Source organism: Myotis davidii, unplaced genomic scaffold, assembly GCF_000327345.1.
Source record: "Myotis davidii unplaced genomic scaffold, ASM32734v1 scaffold1107, whole genome shotgun sequence".
NCBI lineage: Eukaryota > Metazoa > Chordata > Mammalia > Chiroptera > Vespertilionidae > Myotis > Myotis davidii.
Window position 1 is genome coordinate 536,602 of NW_006300016.1, and position 18,573 is coordinate 555,174.

The following is an 18,573-nucleotide window of genomic DNA, read 5'->3' on the forward strand; positions in this document are numbered from 1 at the left end:
TCTTGGGGAGTGGAGGGGGATGCGGGAAGAGACTTGACAAAAATTGTGCACCTATGGATGAGGACAGTGGGTGGGGAGTGAGGGAGGAGGGTGGGGTGGGAACTGGGTGGAGGGGAGTTATGGGGGGAAAAAAGAGGAACAAATGTAATAATCTGAACAATAAAGATTTAATTAATAAAAAAAATAGATTCTACTGAACCTTGAAGGTCTGGCTCATGTGCTACTATTATACGAAGACCTTTCTACCTGGCTGGGAGAAAACACACTGCCCTCTGAGTTTATCATCACCTTGTTACGGCTCTCTTTTGAACACACTATTTTGCATTCTTCTTAAACCCTACTTGTCAGTGTATGTCTTATACTTCCTTTGTGCATTCAAAAAATGCTTACCTGCTGGAATGATGGAGGGAAGGAGGCAGCGCTGCTGCTCAAGCCTCCTGGCTGCCCTTGGAGGAGACACCAGAGAAATGCAGACTGTGTTTGTCCCAGGCTCCTACCACCACCATGAGGTATCTGCCTTCTGTTCACCATGAGTCTCACTCGTTCCTGGCTGGAGCTGGAGTCTACAGTCTGCGCAGCCGCAGGTGTGACATTCTGAACCACGTAGCCTACGTCCCAGATGCCCCCACTATGCCCCTGCTAGGCAGGCGTTGCCCACATGGGACTACAAGCCCTACTGAACAAGTAGATGATGGGGTGAACAAGTAGATGATGGGGTGAACAAGTAGATGATGGGGTGCAACAGGCCCCTGTGGGCTTGTAGGTGAGGAAACAGAACTATAAGCATCTGAGCCTATGCCTGGACCTGTCATCTTCCCTGCACTCAGACAGCTCCTACCCACCCGATGCTGGCCTAGCTGATGATGCTGGGCATCAGGTTGGCAGCCTGCCCTTGGATCTGCCACCCCTTACTGTGCCCCAGGCACACAATGCCCATGACTAGTGGCTGCAGGATGCCTTCCATATTTGCCTCTGAAGAGCCGGGGGTAGAGGTTGGGGGACAGGGAGGGATATGCAAAAGGCTCAGAAACTCACCCCTTTAGCAAGTACTCAGACTATGGTGCTGTTTTGCCCCATATCCCCTCACTTCATGGAAGGACACAGCCAGGGCGCCTCAGAGGCAAAACAGCCACAATCTCTCTCTTTTGTCTTGGGTTAGGTGGCACTGGGGCAGGCAATTGGACTACAGCTTCTGCCCATGGCATTTGACCTCCACTTCTGTTAGATGTATACCCCAGCTTGGCCAGCCTTCAGTCTGACAGTGTGACCCAAAGAATCTTGACTCTCCCTAGCATCTCTGTGATTGGGATGAGTATCTGGCTCCCACGTCCTTTTCACCTTTTGTTGCTATTGGCAGCTGCTGGCATGTTGGCATCTCACACTTGTTCCTGGATTCCACTGCCTAAACAAGGGCTGTGGGGCCTATTCCTGCATCCTGGGAGTGCCAGGATATTTAGGGGCTGGCCTCTGGGGCAGTAGAGAAATAAATACTCTCATAAAAACAATTTTTTAGAAGCTGTAACTATTTCTTGCACTTCTTTACATTTCCTATAGTGTCAGATGCGTTTCTGGGCAGATGAAAAGCACTTAAATAATTAGGGATAGTGTGTGTCAATACAAAAGTATTCATTACTATGCCACAGAAGAGATACAGTTTATAAACATTGGTGCAAAAAGAATTTTTTTTTTTGAATATGTGAAAGCATAGAAGAATTATCTTACCTCAATACATCCTGCATCAATATTGCCCCTTTCAGGTTTAACTCTAAAATTTATAGTTTTTCTAAAGTGGTACATCACAGGAAGTGTTTTGGATCCATTTCTCATAATAAACGAAACCGTTGAACATTCACCAAAGGAACAAGTTGGGAAAGTAAGAAAGCTTCCTGAATTAAATTGCATTATAACAGGAAGTCCTGAGCCTGTCAGTGCTAATTCCAGTTTCTGAAATTGATCATCTGTAAAAACAATAGTTGCTTTTTAATATAAAAGTGTTTTGGGAATCCAAAATATACAGTATTTGCTCAGTCCAAAAAAGTGTTATCTGAAAGATCTGATGCTCATTCAATTTTTCCTTCAACAAAAACAGTACCTTCCCTGCACCAAGTACTTGTTAGGAGGAAAAAAGAAGGCCTTTCTTTTTCTTTGCTGTGGCCTTCCACAATTCATGAGAAGCACCTGGTAATTAAACCCCAAGATTGTCAGCTCCTCTGATTCAAACAACCCCCCTGTTCAAACTGCAAGACAAAGATAAGCTTCTTTCAAGGCTACATTCTTGCATACCCCTCCTCCTCCCCCGAAAATGGGGGCTAGAAAGTTTCTAGTTAGTAATAGGGCTCTACTCCCTCATATTGAAACCCAAGCTGCCCCCCTTTTTGAATTCTTTGTAACTTTTGCTCTAAGAATGTTTTACAGACCCTGGGAAAATACTGATAAGACACCTCCCCAGGACACCTGCCCCTCCCCCCACTGTCTCCTGAAGAACTAACAAAGACAACCCCCCTGATGTCTGCTCAATTTCAGCCCCAAAATACTCCTCCCTTCCTTGTTTCAGGGAAAATAAAGGGATCTCTCTCTCTCTCTCTCTCTCTCTCTCTCTCTCTCTCTCTCTCTCTCTCTCTCCCCTCTCCTCTCCTCTCCTCTCCTCGCCTCTCCTCTCTTCTCCTCTCTCCTCCTCCCTCCCACCCCCCTTCTCTCAGTTGTGAATTCTTTTACAGCCCCACAGGCCCAAAAAACCCTAACATTACTCTTCTAGGCCTTGGGGATAACAGCAGTGAATAAAATAGACAATGTTCAAGCTCTCAGGGACTTTGCATTCTAGTGAGGTGACATTGACAATAAAATAAGTAAATATAAAATAAGTAAATATAAACCATTTCAGAGGCGATTGTTATGTAGAAAGGTAACTTAGGGTGAGGGGGATCAGAATTTGTCACCCCCAACTATGCCTTTTTGGCATAAGGGGAATTTTAGAAACAGCAGACACAGGGAAAACTCTGAAAACCTAGAAGTTATCCTTTTGTAAGAGACTTTACATTTATCAGGGAAATATCCATTTGTAAGGGTGTCTTCCTCTCTGCACCAGAAAGGAACTCTTATCAATGGAGAAGGCACAGACCTAAAACTGCAAAATAACCTTATCCTCTTTTACTACTGTCTGCCTGAAAATCTCCCATAATTGGCTCCTCACCCCCAGTATCTTTTGTCTTTAGCTAGAGGAGGTATTTAAGGTTGTGTCCTGGGCTATTTCAAAGAGTTACTTAGTTTTCCTGGGTATCTCCCAACTATGCTGGAAATACATGTTATTAAACTTAGGTAAGTTTTTCTCCTGTTATCTATCTTTTATTATAGTGGGTCTCAATCAAGAATTTAGAAGAGTAGAAGAAAAATTCTTTTTCCTCTCCTACAAGGGTAAGACAGAGTACATGATCTTGGGGCTGCTCTTTTATATGGGGGAATCCAAAAAGGCATCTCTGATAGGGAGACATTTGAGCAAATGTATAAAGGGAGTCTGGAAAAAAATAATGTGAAAATCTTGGAAAAGTGCTTTCCAGATAGAACAGCAAGGACAAAACTCTAAGGTAGGAATTTGCTTGGCATGTTCCAAAAATCCTAAGGAGCCAAATATGTCTGGTGAGCAATGGTCAGATTTAAGATATTTATTTATTATTTATTTATTTATTTAGAGAGGTTTGTTGTTCCACCCATTTATTCATTCATTGGTTGCTTCTTGTATGTGCCCTGACCCAGGAACAAACCCACAACCTTGGGGTATCAGGATGATGCTCTAACCAACTGAGCTACCTGGCCAGGGCTAAGATCTATATTTGAGGGGAGTTAACAACATTTGCTGATGGATTGGATGTAGACTATGAAATTAGACATATGATCAATGATGATGCTAAGGATTTTGGGCTGAGCAACTGAAGTGATGGAATTGCCACTTCTTGAGACAGGAAAGAAGGCAGGGGGGACAGGTTATGCAGAAGCCAGGAGTTAAGTCTGGGCTTGTTCAGTCTGAGATGCCTAGTAGATATCCAAGTGAAAATGTCTACTAGGTCACTTAATGTATTTATAAGTTTAGAGTAAAGATGAAGGAGGAATTATTGAAGATTTGAGGTGAAAAGAGGTGTGTGATATCAATCTCAATTGTGAGAATGTGAATGGAGGAATGCAGCAGAAATGGCAAACAGCTTAAAGGACCTACTTGGGGTTAGTGATTATAGATTAAAAAGTGAAACATCACAAAACAGTCCTTGCTGTTCTATCTGGTTTTGTTTTTCTCCATCACAAGTAGCTTCCCAGGTGCACACACAAATTAAAGATTTTCCACTCAGTCAATATGGGAGATGAGCCAAGATATTTAAGTGTACATGGGAAAAGGTGACTAAAATAATGGACAATGGAATATAAGCTGGGTAATAACAGAAACATGAACTTTTAGAGATACTAAAAAGAAGGTAGGAACTATGAATTGGATGTTCTAATTGGGTGAAAGAGCAGTTTTGCAGAGAAAGAATGCCAAAAGAGCATTTGTATTTCTGCACTGATGCTCTTACTAGCCAATCCTAGACTTTAAATTACCTTTAAGGCAAACCTAGCATCTCCATCTCTAGCCATTCCAAACTAGATAAATTTGTAATCCTGGAACAAATACTATAACAATGATCAGCAGGCAGAGCTCAATATCATAAACCATTATATAAATAATAACAGAGCAATTTGTGCCCTAAGAACACAATTCAACCCTGCTCAACAAAATTTATCACTGTACTGACATTCAAGTCTTTTACACTCTTGACTTGCCATGGCTCATCTTTCTGGATTTGATCCCTCACCTGCCTATATCTTTATTTTCTCTTTGATCTCTTATTAAGCTGACCTCCAAGTCTTGTTCCATTTTTGCTCACTGCAGCCCATCCAATATAAGCTGAGACTGTAAAAAGTGCAATGCATCTCAACATGTGGCCTGTAAAGCATATGCACTTATCAATATCCTATAACAGGATATTGAACCCTGTTTACCAGAGCTCTAGGTGGTGTTCTTTGACTGTTACTGTATATAGATTCTGGAGCTGAGGATCTGGTAAAGATGGAATGGGTCATTTGTTCCCATATCAATCTCTAGAAGACAAACTAAGATTATATAGGAAAAGAAGCCAAGTTGTTTTTTATTTTTGTTTTCAACTAAACTATAGATCAGTGACTTGCAACCTTTTTCATCTCATGACACAGATAAACTAATGACAAAAATTCTGCAGCACACCAAGAAATATAATTTTGCTGATCTGACAAAAAATAGGTATAATTTTGATTCATTCTCACTGGACAGCTATTGTGTTGGCTGTTGTCATTTTTTTCTTTTACAATCTAAGGGGAAAATGGTCAGTGCCCCCTGACTACATAGTCAGGTATTGCATGTTTTAAAAATCTATGGCACACCAGTTGAAAATTACTGCTCTAGAACATCCTGTTTATCTAATGTTATTTAAAAACAATTTTCCCTAAATTATAGTTGTAAGATTACTATGGAAATGATTCTGAGGTTGATTTTTTTTCCTTACATGCCTCAGAAAACACTTTAATATATCTTGATTATTTGCATTTTTGTTCTATTCAATAGTTATATATTTTTATTATATTGCTTCTAAACATATTGATGTCCAAACTTTTAAACAATTTAAACTACTATAAATTTATGATTAGATTCATTTCACACTTACTTTTGATGGTTTTAGAGTTATCATCTCTCAAAAACCTATCCTTACTTCCTACAGTGTCAAATCTCAAAAAAACAGCATAGTCTTGCCTGTGTGAAGGGTCATAATCCTTTTTTCCTTCGGTAATTACCCTGTAAAAAATTAGAATCAGTTATTTTTAAAGCAAAGACAGTGTACTTTGTTACCTCTCACAAGGGAATATCAACTGAATCCTTAAATCTATGCAAAAAGATGAAAGTTCAGGAATAAAAATATGATTATGAACCAGTTTTCAATATTACTGGGCAGACAGACTTGCCAAAAGAAGGCCACAAAATGTAAATATCCCCTCAAAAATGAGTTCATGGCAACATTTGCAAGAGCAATTTACAAACACTGTCAGCTCCAATGCCACTTTCTATATAAAGGTTTTTCTTTCTATGCACACTTCATTGCTGGCTAAGGTCTGTTCATTTCTCTAAAATAGTCCTTCTTGCCCAGCTGTGATGGCTCAGTGGATTAAGCATCATCCCATGGACTAAGAGGTCCCTGGTTCAATTCCCAGTCAGGTTGCAGGCTTGATCCCCAGTATGGGGTGCAGAAGGCAGCCAATCAATGATTCTCTCTCATCATTGATGTTTCTATATCTCTCTCTCTCTTCTGCTCTGAAATCAATAAAAACATATTTTAAAATAGTCCTTCTTAACCCAGGATGTAATTGCAAACCTCTGTTACATAAGTGTTCCTCTCATAGACAAAGAACATATTGCTAGCCACACCCTCATTACAGAACAGGTAACTTAGAGAACAAGATTTGGAGAAAAGGCAAAGATGTGAGGAAGAAAAGTAGGACCAAAGACATAGATGGGTTACATCACAGGCCTACACACTGGCAATCTTTACTTCTTAACTAGAAGTCAGGTTTTTTAGCAGTGGATACTCAAATACATACACAAAAGGCTGATATTAAATATTACCTAAGAATGCAAATAGAATCTTGAGAACATATGTAACTAAGACTTCAATTCATACTCATATCTATAAGTTTATGCTAGACTCTCAATTACCATGCTGCTATGAAAAGAAATTCTTACTTATAATTTTAAAGATTTTGTATTACTTTTACAGATTCACCAAAGAAATTCCTATATGAAGGTATGGTAAATAAGGCAAGTATAGATTGTACACATAGAACATTTACTTGATGGATTCCTCTCCTTAACCCAACTCAGTTTCAGCAAACAATTGGTATCATCAAGGGACACTATAGCCATAAAAAGGACATTACCCATTTCCTGACTTCTCACAAACAAGGGTAAACATATGTACAATTAAATGGGTTATCACCACACACTATACAACCTCTCAAGTGTAGCTTAAATTGCTACTACATATTTAAAATAGCATTTCCAAATATTTTCAAACTAAATAACCAAACCAAGGACTCAGAATTATGAAAAATATCCATTGGCAAGAGTCCTCAAAGTCTGTATGAATTTCAGCTACCAACTCTGGTTGATTCCAGCAATTGCTATAGGCTTAATATTAATTCATGAAACTCAGTCAGCAAGCATTTTGCCCTGGCAGGAGCACTGCATCCTCTTTGGAGGCATCTAGAACATACTACGTGCCACTGGCCATCATCTAACTTCTGCAGTGACAATAAGGCCTTGGTTGCACAGATTTGTTTGGAGCCACAACCCAAAACTTTCACTTCCACCACCTCATTTCCACAAGGTCTGGAGAGATTTTTAATTTAACATGAAGTAGTTAGACCATATTTTTAAATATTGGAGATAATATTAAGCATGTTAGGAATAGTTAGAACCATAACAAGAGAAATCCGATTTTTGCCTCTTGGCAAGTTTTAATGTTAAAGTCAGTCTGATGATTGAATGGTTAATGTACTTTCCATTAATAAGCAACATCACAATGGAATTGACTTTTGCTTACTTTGGGCTGAAACAAAGTGTAATTTTAGTCTTTTGATAAGGTGGTAATCTCCCTTCATTAGGAACACAGGAGATAAAGGTGTTAATATCCAAATTCTTTATTTGTCTTATGAAGGTGAGATTATTTATAGCAACATCTGTTCTTTGTTGCATATTTGTACCCTGTAATATAAATCAGAAATAAAAGAGTATTAAGGAAAACATTAACAAAATATTTTTAGAGGTCATAAAATAATTATAGAAATTCTAGCATCTAAAAAATAGAGAAGATGTGTGCCTTTAAAGTAACATACATAAATCTGATGAAGGTCCATCATAAAATTTAAATAACTTAAAAAAACTGATGAGAGCAGAAACCTCACAATTAGTCTCTTCTTTATAAGAAACACTTGTCTGATTTACTTCAGATATATCACTATCAGTGTTAGTTTAATTTACTGAATTTTTTCAGGTTACTTTTGAAGATACATGAAATAAAATTTTATTTATCTGCATGTTAAAACATATTTAGAATAATTAAACAATTAAACAGCTTGTTGGGAAGATGGATTTGAGAATTAGTTTTCCCATATTCTCAAGCTAGGCCTTGATCAATAAACCTTTCCTTGCTCTTAAAAACAAAACAAAAAGCAACTTGTTGGCTATCAGTTCAAAACAATTTGTTTCAAAACATGATACCTGATGCACTATTTACTTACCAATTCTTCTCCAACTGAATCATTTTGTATTATTGCCACCCAATTTATAAGTTCTGGGCTATTATTGAATAGAACTGCATGTTCAATCTTCGATGTTCCAAAGAAAGTACAACCAAAGTGTATGCATTCCAGTTTTTGATTACCATTCGTGTTTAACAATTCAAGAATCTGCTCAACCACACGAACTCTGATATATAAGAGTACATCTGGACGACCTTGCAAACTCACTCTATAAGATAATGAATTATACATACATTTTAATTAGAATTCTATATACTCTTTCTCCTAAATACTGATATAAACATAACTTTTATAAAATCACATTATAATTAAAATTCAAAGGTCCAAGAGCAGTTACTTTCACCTACATGTGACTGTCATGTCCTCTGTCTGTCTGAATCTATACAGCAGAATGGCATATATACAACCTAATTCACACATTGTATGTGGGAAACGTATTTATACGTTTTACGTATTTATACATTCTACCAGTGTAGTAGAGCACGGGACACGTATTAATACGTTTTTTATAGACTAGCGGTAGAATGCAGGTAACGTATAAATACGTAAACTAAAGTTATCATAATTTTACTGAACGTTGCCATTTGCGCAAAACATTAGCAAAAATGGCCCACGCCACCTATTAGCGCGCGATAAAAACTACCCGCAAACAATGTGTTCACTGTCTCCAGGAAACAACAAAGTTGGGAAACAATCACAGGAACTAATCCTAAAGAGAACTTATCGGTATGTTCATATCACCAATTATTTTGTAACTACTAGAGTTAGATGGAAAAAATTATACCTCTAGTTCTAGAATTCTACGATTCTTTTCTAACTCATCCTACTCAACAAGGTACAAATTGGGAGTATGGGGTCACCTTATACAGTAGGTCCTCAGATTACGTCGGAGATCCATTCCTACAGCGCAATGTAACGCGATTTCCATCATAAGTTGAACCCACCTACATAAGCACCTACACCACTCACATGGAACACATATACAGCAGTAATGAAGTGAAACAGTGAAAACAATTTAAAAGAAAGATAACAATTCCTGACCTTTACTTGTGGTAAATAAATAATAATAAACATAAAGCACATATATACATACATCAAAATGACCCAACTTTTATTTTTATAATTAAATGGGAGATGGTGACATAACCACGAAATGACATACGTCAAGTCCAACGTAACCCGAGGATTGTCTGTAACTCAATTCCCTACAAAGTAAATTATTTCAGCAAAATCCCACTCTTTGCTGAAATGCACACACATACCCCCCATAAAACTTCACTTTCCAGACTAATTTGAATTCCCTTTGGAAACTGGCCCCCACACCAAATGTACCTTTCTCTGGCCCAAATGCAATGCTTTTGAATCTTGCCCCATCAAATACCACAAACAACTGATCTCTCCACAAACTAGGTCCTTAGCTTACACTCTGTCTCTGTCACACTGGACATGGTCGATATCACCTCTTGGCACATCTCTCCTCCCCCTTAGCTTCCTTGACACCATACTTTCCTGGATTTCCTCTCACTTATTCAGGCTCTACCTTTCTCATTCTTCTAAGATTCGGATATTTTGTAAATTCCATGACTAATGGTATTTCTCTCCTACTCTTTCATATGCTGCGCTCCTCAAATTATTTTCAACACTTCATGCTTCATTGACAACTTATCCACTGACAACTCTCAAACCAATATACCTAGAAAAAAAATTTTTCTGGAACTCAAGATAAATAAATCTAATTGGCTCTACAGTATTCTACAAAACAAATCAATTCCAAAATTCCAAAACTGAACTCAGATCTTTTCCCACAGATATGTCCCTTCTCTAACCTTCTCTTTCTATAACCACTCACTGAATCTAGTCAAATCTATCTCTATAACATACCTCTAATCTGCAGAATTCTCTGCGTACTCCCAATCTGTACCTGAGTGAAGCCTTTATCATTTATCTTTTGCTTTATTATTATAGAGTCTAGTCAGGCTACCCATTCCATATCTGTACTCACTGTTATTAGCACAACCTTTCTAAAATACAAACTAATTAAGATACTCCCATCTTAAAATTTTCCTGAGATTCCATAGCCTTCACAATAGAACCTAAACTATTAGGGCTCACAACTATTTCTCAAACTTTTTCCTTTGCTGTGACCTTCAGTAAGAAATATATCTTACGTTGTAAGATATATTTAGGAAGCACAAACACACACACACACAGCTTTATAAAACATTTGCCCTTACTAGGTGAGATGCATTCTGATATTCTCAACTTCATTGTTTTAATACTGGTGATGCCCCATTGTAGTGATTGCACACCCCACTAATGAAATGAGGCTTAAAGCATTAAATAACACTGTCCTATGAAATCCTTTAATGGACCCTACACCATTCTGTTTTCCTGGTCTGATCTTACATCACTCCTTACCTCCATCTCTTTGCCTCTACACTCCTCAGACTCTCAGTGTGCAACACTGTCTTTTCACCTCTAGGAGTTCAAGTCTTCTAGTTGCTCTGCCTAAAATCATTCCTCTAACCAACTCCTATCATCAACACCTACCTCCACTACACACACACACACAGACCCCAAATCACACCACTGCTCTATGTCTGACTAATTCCTACTCACCAATGAGTGTTTGATTCAACTATTACCTCCTTAGTGGAGCCCTTACTTGATCCACTCCCTCACTCCCACAAAATCCAAACTAGTACCTCCTGTTATATATACCCAAATACCATCCTCTGGTTCTTCCCATTTTTGAATCCCTTGTTTAGTTTTAGAAATAAGGCAAGCCTCCCAAGTCAGGGGTCCTGGTAAAACACAAAACATATTGGGGAGCCAGGCAGCAAGGCAAACATCTTTACATGTATGTAGAAGGGTGCGTACACATGGTCTGGAAGCATGCACACACCAAGCAGGTGGTCTGCTCGGGATTTATAATCCCGACACACATGACCTGTCCCTTGCTCTTTTTTTTTTTAATACATATTTTATTGACTTTTTTACAGAGAGGAAGGGAGAGAGATAGAGAGTTAGAAACATCGATGAGAGAGAAACATTGATCAGCTGCCTCCTGCACATCTCCCACTGGGGATGTGCCTGCAACCCAGGTACATGCCCTTGACCAGAATCGAACCTGGGACCTTTCAGTCCGCAAGCCGACGCTCTATCCACTGAGCCAAACCGGTTTCGGCTGTCCCTTGCTCTTGATTGGAGCTCAGGTGCACAGTCTTTTGCGATCGGCTAATTCAAAGGAAGGGATTGGCCTTTGCTGTTTCAAGATGGTGGCCCCCAGGAGAACTGCAAGCCATGCAGCCAACATGGCGGCTGCCAAGTCACGTAGTCCAAAATGGAGGCTGTCTAAACTATTCTTTGACAGAAAAGATGATCTGTTTACTCTCACATTTAGCAAATATTATAGACTCAATTTATTACTGCTGACTGAAAAACCAATGAGGCTAACCCACATCAAAGACAATAGCCATATCTGAAAAGAGAGAAAGAGGAAAGTATTAAGTACTATATTAGAATTAAGCACCATAGTACACACTCACATTGCCACTTCATTTACAAGGCTGGGCTGGTCTGCACAGAAATCCACTTTAATAATCTTCGAGGACTTGGGCTCCACAATACCATCACTTGGAGAAACTACAATGGGTAATTGGCCTTGGTATTTTGTTGTAAAAATACCTAAGGAGAACAAGAGCAGGTGGTTTACATCTGGATCCTTACAATATTACATTCATACCTTGGTAGAGGACAGACAAATATTACAGAGTATATGGTCTACTGAAGACCAAGAGCTACAGCTTTGGCTATAAGTCCAGATTCTAGGGTCACCAAAGATGTGAGCCTAGTGTTAAGACTTAACCTTCATCAATAGCTAAAATATATTGCCTCCTTACTGCGTTCAGATACTTATGCTAAGAGCTTTGCATATTGTATTCTATTTAATGCTCATAACAATTCCTTGATATAGGTTGTCATTACCTCCATAAATAATGAAATAGAAGCTTAGAAAGGTTGAGTGACTTGTACAAAGACATACAACTATTGTGGTAGATTAGATGGTTGACTCCAATTCTCCACCCTTCTCTGCATCCTTACCATTACCCTACCATGGACAAAGTATGTTTCCCTACCCCTTGACTTTGAACTTGATCATGTGATTTACTTTGGCCAACAGCATTTGGCTAGTCGTGACAATATGCCAACTCTAACCCCAGATGTTCTCCTGCAGTTCTACAATGAGAAATGTTTCTCAAGTAGCTGCTGTCCCTTTGGCATGTGCCCTAGAATGAGCAAATATGGAGTACAGCCACCCAACTCACTCACAGACCTGTAGTGACAGAACAGCCCCAGCTGCCTCAGCCTGAAGCAGCCACCCACCTGAGCACAGTCAAGTTCCAGCCAATCATCATACAAATAAAAAATATAAAAATAATTGCCTTTTTTCATATACAGAGTTGTGGGGTGGTTTGTAACATAGCAATATTTGATTACTATAGCTAATAACTAAATAATTGAGCTGGGACGTTCACCTGGATGTTTCTGACCATGTTTTTGGACTCAAACTTATAGCCACTGCCACTTCTCTATAGATGAATTAATGCAATTCACACAGGAAAAGGGCAAAAGGAATGGGTTTCTAGAATCGACTAGCATATGAAAAGGAGGCTACAAAAATTTCTTCTATAAGTAGAAATGGTTCATAATTTATGGTTATATTTGGCACCAATATTAGAGCACACAATACTTGAGATCAGATACTATCTTTCTCATCTCTATGGTCCTAGCACGCACATAGTGCCTAGTACAAAGCTGTGTTCAAAATATGTCCAACAAATAGAAGCAGTCACAAGTTTCTTAAATATCATTATACAATATTAAAACATACTGCCAACATAAACAACTTTGCAAATTTCTAATTTACCCGTTTTAAATCATAATTGATGACATTTTCCAAAAGTATTCATTTAACTAAGAAGGATAAAATATTAGCATAATAAAAGTACTGAAAACATAAAAAGACAATAAAATGTTTTTAAGTACAGAAATAAACTGACGGAAAAGGCAAATTCACAGTAAGAAAATTTGTTAATCCAATTATTTTAGGGAAGTGCTAATGGCATAATATTTCAGGTTTATTTTCTGTCATAAGATAAAACAAATATCTGTAAATTATATTCATTTCAAACAAATTACCATTATTGACTCAGTTCTCTAGAAAAAGAAAACTGCATGAGTTCAGTTAAGGCTGAGTCAGTGTAATAGTTCCTATATTGTAACCACTTTGATGTAATTTGACAAGAGTTTAAGTAATATTTCAAACGCTTATTCAGGAACAACCCTAAAATCAAAGGAACATTGTTCGGTCTTCTAATTATATTAAAACAGTGGGTACATAAACATTACTGTGTCAAATATAACTTTAACACCATTAATAATCATGAAATATTTGACTGTTGTATTTTTTAATTGCTAACAACAGGAGCAAGGATATCATCCTAAGGGAAGAGTATCACTTAAGGAAGTTACAGATTAAATTTTGTCATCAAATTTTAATTTATTTTCAGATATGACACTGGCTAATGTGTGGCAAATGAACTAGAAGGAGATAAGAGGAGAATTCAGAGAAATACCGTAGATTGGTGTAATTACCAGGCAAGAGAAAATGATGCCCTGTTGTAGAGAAGTGGCAATGGGACAGAGAAAAGTAGAATTACCGACATAATCAGGAAGTGAACAGACAGGATTTAATAAATGACAAAGGGGACAGAAGGTGAAAAAAAGGGGAGATCTCAAGGATGTTACCACATTTCTGACTTTCCTAAATACATGGTGGTGACTATGAAAAAGAGAAAAGGACAAGTTTTGGGGAGAAGCAGAGAAGTTTAGTTTTAGACATGTTAAGTTTGAGAAACCTTGAGGAAATACAAAGAATTGTATAGACTTCAGTGAAGTAATAGGAATGGAAGTGATTTCCTAGGGAAAGTGTGTTGACTGTGGAGACATGATGATCCATGTCAAGTCCTAGGAAACACTCACATTTCATGTCCAAAAAAAATGGACATCAGTCCACAAAAGAGAATTGGAGAGGAGGGAGGCAGTAGAAAAAGAATAATTCTAACATCAAGTGAATATTTATTGAAGACTTAATATAGGTCAGAGAGTGTGCTAAGCATTTTATTAATCACCACAACAGCTGTAAAGGGCAAGCACTATGTGTTTCTCTAATGTTTAAGTGAAGCTGTGGATTTAAGGAATTATAAATTCCTTGCCTAGGGCCTCCAAACCAGTAAATGTGGCAACCAAGATTTGGGCCCTGGAAGACCTCACTCCAGGAACTGAGCTACTACTATGAGCCATTATTTTATACAGGAGAGTGGGGGATCTATAATCAAAAAAAAAATTGGCCAACTGTGTCACATGTTGCTAATAAGCCAGTAAAATAAACACATGGACTTATCCACTGATGAGACCTAGGAGAGAACATGGGATGTGAGAATACCCACAGCTGTGGCTGAGATGAAGTATCCTTTGTACAAACTTGTATGGTTTTCTTAATCAGAGTTGCCCTACCTTCTCTGGAAAAGCGGCTTAGGCACTGGGTGGTGAAATATATAATATTACCCTGCCTTTACGCTTCCAAAATATAGCTTAACGGCAGTTTTATAGGATACTACTTAAAATCAAGAGTTACATACCCAAGGCCATTGTTCTTTGCTATATATGCATTTTTTTCCCCTTAAGTGTCATTGGGTCTAGACATACCAAAGAGTACCAGTCTCCATTTATCTCCAAATGACTAAGTTTTGGAGATTTTCAGAATGCTCATATGTGATGAAATGGGTTACTTTTGAAAGCACCCTTCATTGAAAGCTTAATGGTTGCATAATGAGAGATCACTGAAGCAAATCAATTAAACAAATGTTTACTGAATGGGTGTTATATATCCAGCATCATATTTTGCATGAAAAGTATACTGAGATTACATAGCATCAGAGTCCAAGAAAAGAAAAATATGCATTGAGAATAAGTAGTGATGTTTCTCTGGGTATTTAGAGAGGCTCTCAAGGACCACACATGCATTGGGTCCAGTTTAGCAAATTTCCTGGTTTACAGATGATGCCAGCATTTCCAGGTAGTGAAGCAGAGAGACGTTGATGATCAGTGAAAGGAGGCAAATGGGCATTAAGAGCAAGAGACAGGTAATATATTTTGTGCCAAATGACCCAAATAAACCTAAAGGATGATGAGTTCTAAGGTAGCTGTTTAAACTCAGAAATGGTGTGTAAAGATCTCACTATGGACTACATCATAAAACTGTAGTAGAAAAAGCCTACTCAAATACCCAAGAATACTGAGGGGAAGAGGTAAATGATTGCAATTCAAGGCAAGCTAAAATAACAATGTTTTTTTCAATCTTCAAAGATAATTGAGAAACAATAAAATCTTAAGAGAGAACATGGAGTTCACCAGCTCACAAAGTACTAATAGCAGAGACATCTTAGAAATCGAACCTTGTCTTTTAAAAATGAAAAGTAAATGCTACTTTGCACAGTCAGGAGTGAACTTAGGAAACATTCTTATAAAGGCTGAGAAAACAAAATATTCAAACACCATTTGGCTAAATCCATGGAGAGATACTTCATAATGGGCTATAAAAATAAAACATCATGAAGTTGTTACATACATAAACTTTGGGGTGTACAGAACCAAAGATAATAACCAAAGTGACACTACCAAATAGAACAAATGAAGCTATACAAATCATGAACCTGCTGAGTGTAGCTTTTTATGTTCTCTTAAGTATACATATAAATTTGTAAACATTTGATCTTTGACTCTAAAATTATAAAATATTTGTCACATAAAATCTTTTTAAATTTATTAAAATCATCTTTGGTTGCTGAATCTATTTTCTGCATAAATGTTTTCTTCATGAAAATACACTGTTACTCTCATGAATATTTATATATTGTGCTTGTAGGTAATAAGGACTTTATGACACTTTACAGGCACTTGCTGTGAATATAAAACATACTATAAATTTTGGTAATGGTGAAAAAAATAATATTCAACTCCAAATATGAGGGACAAAGTCAACACTAAGAAAATGTGTTTCACTGATAACATTTTGTTTGAAAGTAATAGTAATTCACATTTCACAGTTCTCAATTATAATTTACCAAATGTAGCATTCACTACAAATTTTATGCACACATAAAATATTAATACAATACTAAAAGCTGATGTGAATTACTTTTCCTGAAATGTATGGACCCAGGTCTAATTTTATATATTTTATTAATAAACTAGAGGCCTGTTGCACGAAAAGATTTGTGCAATAGGCCTTCCCTTCCCCGGGCTGCCGGCACCGGTTTTCCTCTGGCACCCGGGACCCAGGCCTTTGCTCTGGCCGGAGGTGCCTTCAGTCTTCACTGCTCTGGCAGGAGCCACCTTCAAGCCTTCGCTGCTCCGGCCAGAGCTGCTTTCAGTCTTCGCTCCACCACTTCGTGCGTACATATGCAAATTAACCGCCATATTTGTTGGCTGTTAATTTGCATATCTCACTGATTAGCCAATGGGAGGCATAGCGAAGGTATAGTCAATTACCATGTTTGTCTATTATTAGATAGGATTATCCTATCTAATAAAAGAGAAACATGGTAATTAGCCGTACCTCCGCTACCCTTTCCATTGGCTTATCAGGGCGATATGCAAATTAACTGCCAGCCACGATGGTGGTTAATTTGCATCCATAACCATAATGCTGGGAGGCAATTGGATCGGTAACTCAGACGCCAGGCAAGAGGTGGGGGGTGGGCAAAGGCAGCGGTGATCAGTGATTGCATTGTGGATTGGAGGCAGAGAGAGCCCTGGCTCCGGCCAGCTGGCACCCCCAGAACCCCCAGCTGGCACCCCGGGGCCCCTCAGGGCCGTGGGTTCTGGCTGGCCTGCTTCCCCGTGATCGTCATGGTGATGGGGGCAGAGAGAGCCAAGGTGCAGGCCAGCCGGCACCCCCAGACCCCCCGGGGACGGGGGTGCCAGCTGGCCTGCTGCCCCCTGATCGCCATGGCGATCAGGGGCAGAGAGAGCCCCGGCCAGGCCAGCCGGCACCCCGGAAACCCCCAGGGCCGTGGGTTCTGACTGGCCTGCTACCCCGTGATGCCATAGCAATCAGGGACAGAGAGAGCACCAGTGCAGGCTAGCTGGCACCCCTGGACCCCCCAAGGCCATGGGTGCTGGCTGGCCTGCTTCCCAGTGATCGCCATGGCGATCGGGGTAGAGAGAATTAAGAGAATCTAAGGAGTTCCCTATACTGCACAAGTTTTAATGAATGAAAATAAGATTTTCTAAGAGCATCAAATAAATGTTTTGTTATTTACAAACATATATATTCCTCTCTCCGTCTCTCTCTCTCTCGCTCAAATATATTCTTACTGATTCAGTTAGGAAGGGAGAGGGAGAGAGATAGAAACATCAATGATGAGCCCTGGCCAGTTTGGCTCAGTGGATGGAGCATCGGCCTGTGGACTAAAGGGTAGCAGGTTCGATTCCAGTCAAGGGCATGTACCTTGGTTGTGGGCTCATCCCCAGTAGGAGGCGTGCAGGAGGCAGCTGTTTGATGTTTCTCTCTCATCAATGTTTCTAACTCTCTATTCCTCTCCCTTCCTCTCTGTAAACAATAAAATATATTTAAAGAAAGAAAGAAACATCAATGATGAGAGAGAATCATTCATTGGCTGCCTCCTACACGCACCGTACTGGGGATCAAGCCTACAATCCGGGCATGTGGCCTGACCTGGAATCAAACTATGACCTCCTGGTTCATAAGTCAATCCTCAACCACTGAGCCATGCCAGCCGGGCGAACCCTTGTTTTTAATATACTTTTCATGTTTATCCACATAACAGAAGCATAAGATGTTGACTGATTCATGAGTCATTCAATAAAGCCTATTAAGACCATTACAATTTACTCAGTTGAATTTTGGCTTTTCAGCCACGTGTATGTTATTCCACATACATGCATACATAGTGGGTTCCCACTGTCGCCACAGTGACAGAAAAATTCCGGAGTCAGAGAGAGCCCCTCATCCTCTTTGCTCTGGGCCTATGGCCTCAGCAACGTACCCGTTTGCTGTGTGTGACATTTATAGGAAAGCAGTCCCCATGTACCTGTGGCAGAAGGCAGTAGACA

General features: G+C 39.0%; 1 protein-coding gene across 1 annotated transcript in view; it reads right to left on the minus strand.

Moving 5' to 3' along the window:
* CFAP47 (cilia and flagella associated protein 47) overlaps positions 1 to 18,573 on the minus strand; it is a 458,234-nt gene that overhangs the window by 412,802 nt on the left and 26,859 nt on the right. The window contains 5 exon segments of the mRNA XM_015571970.1: positions 1,723 to 1,958; positions 5,724 to 5,851; positions 7,653 to 7,813; positions 8,350 to 8,578; positions 11,919 to 12,057. Coding sequence (XP_015427456.1) covers positions 1,723 to 1,958; positions 5,724 to 5,851; positions 7,653 to 7,813; positions 8,350 to 8,578; positions 11,919 to 12,057 — 893 coding nt within the window.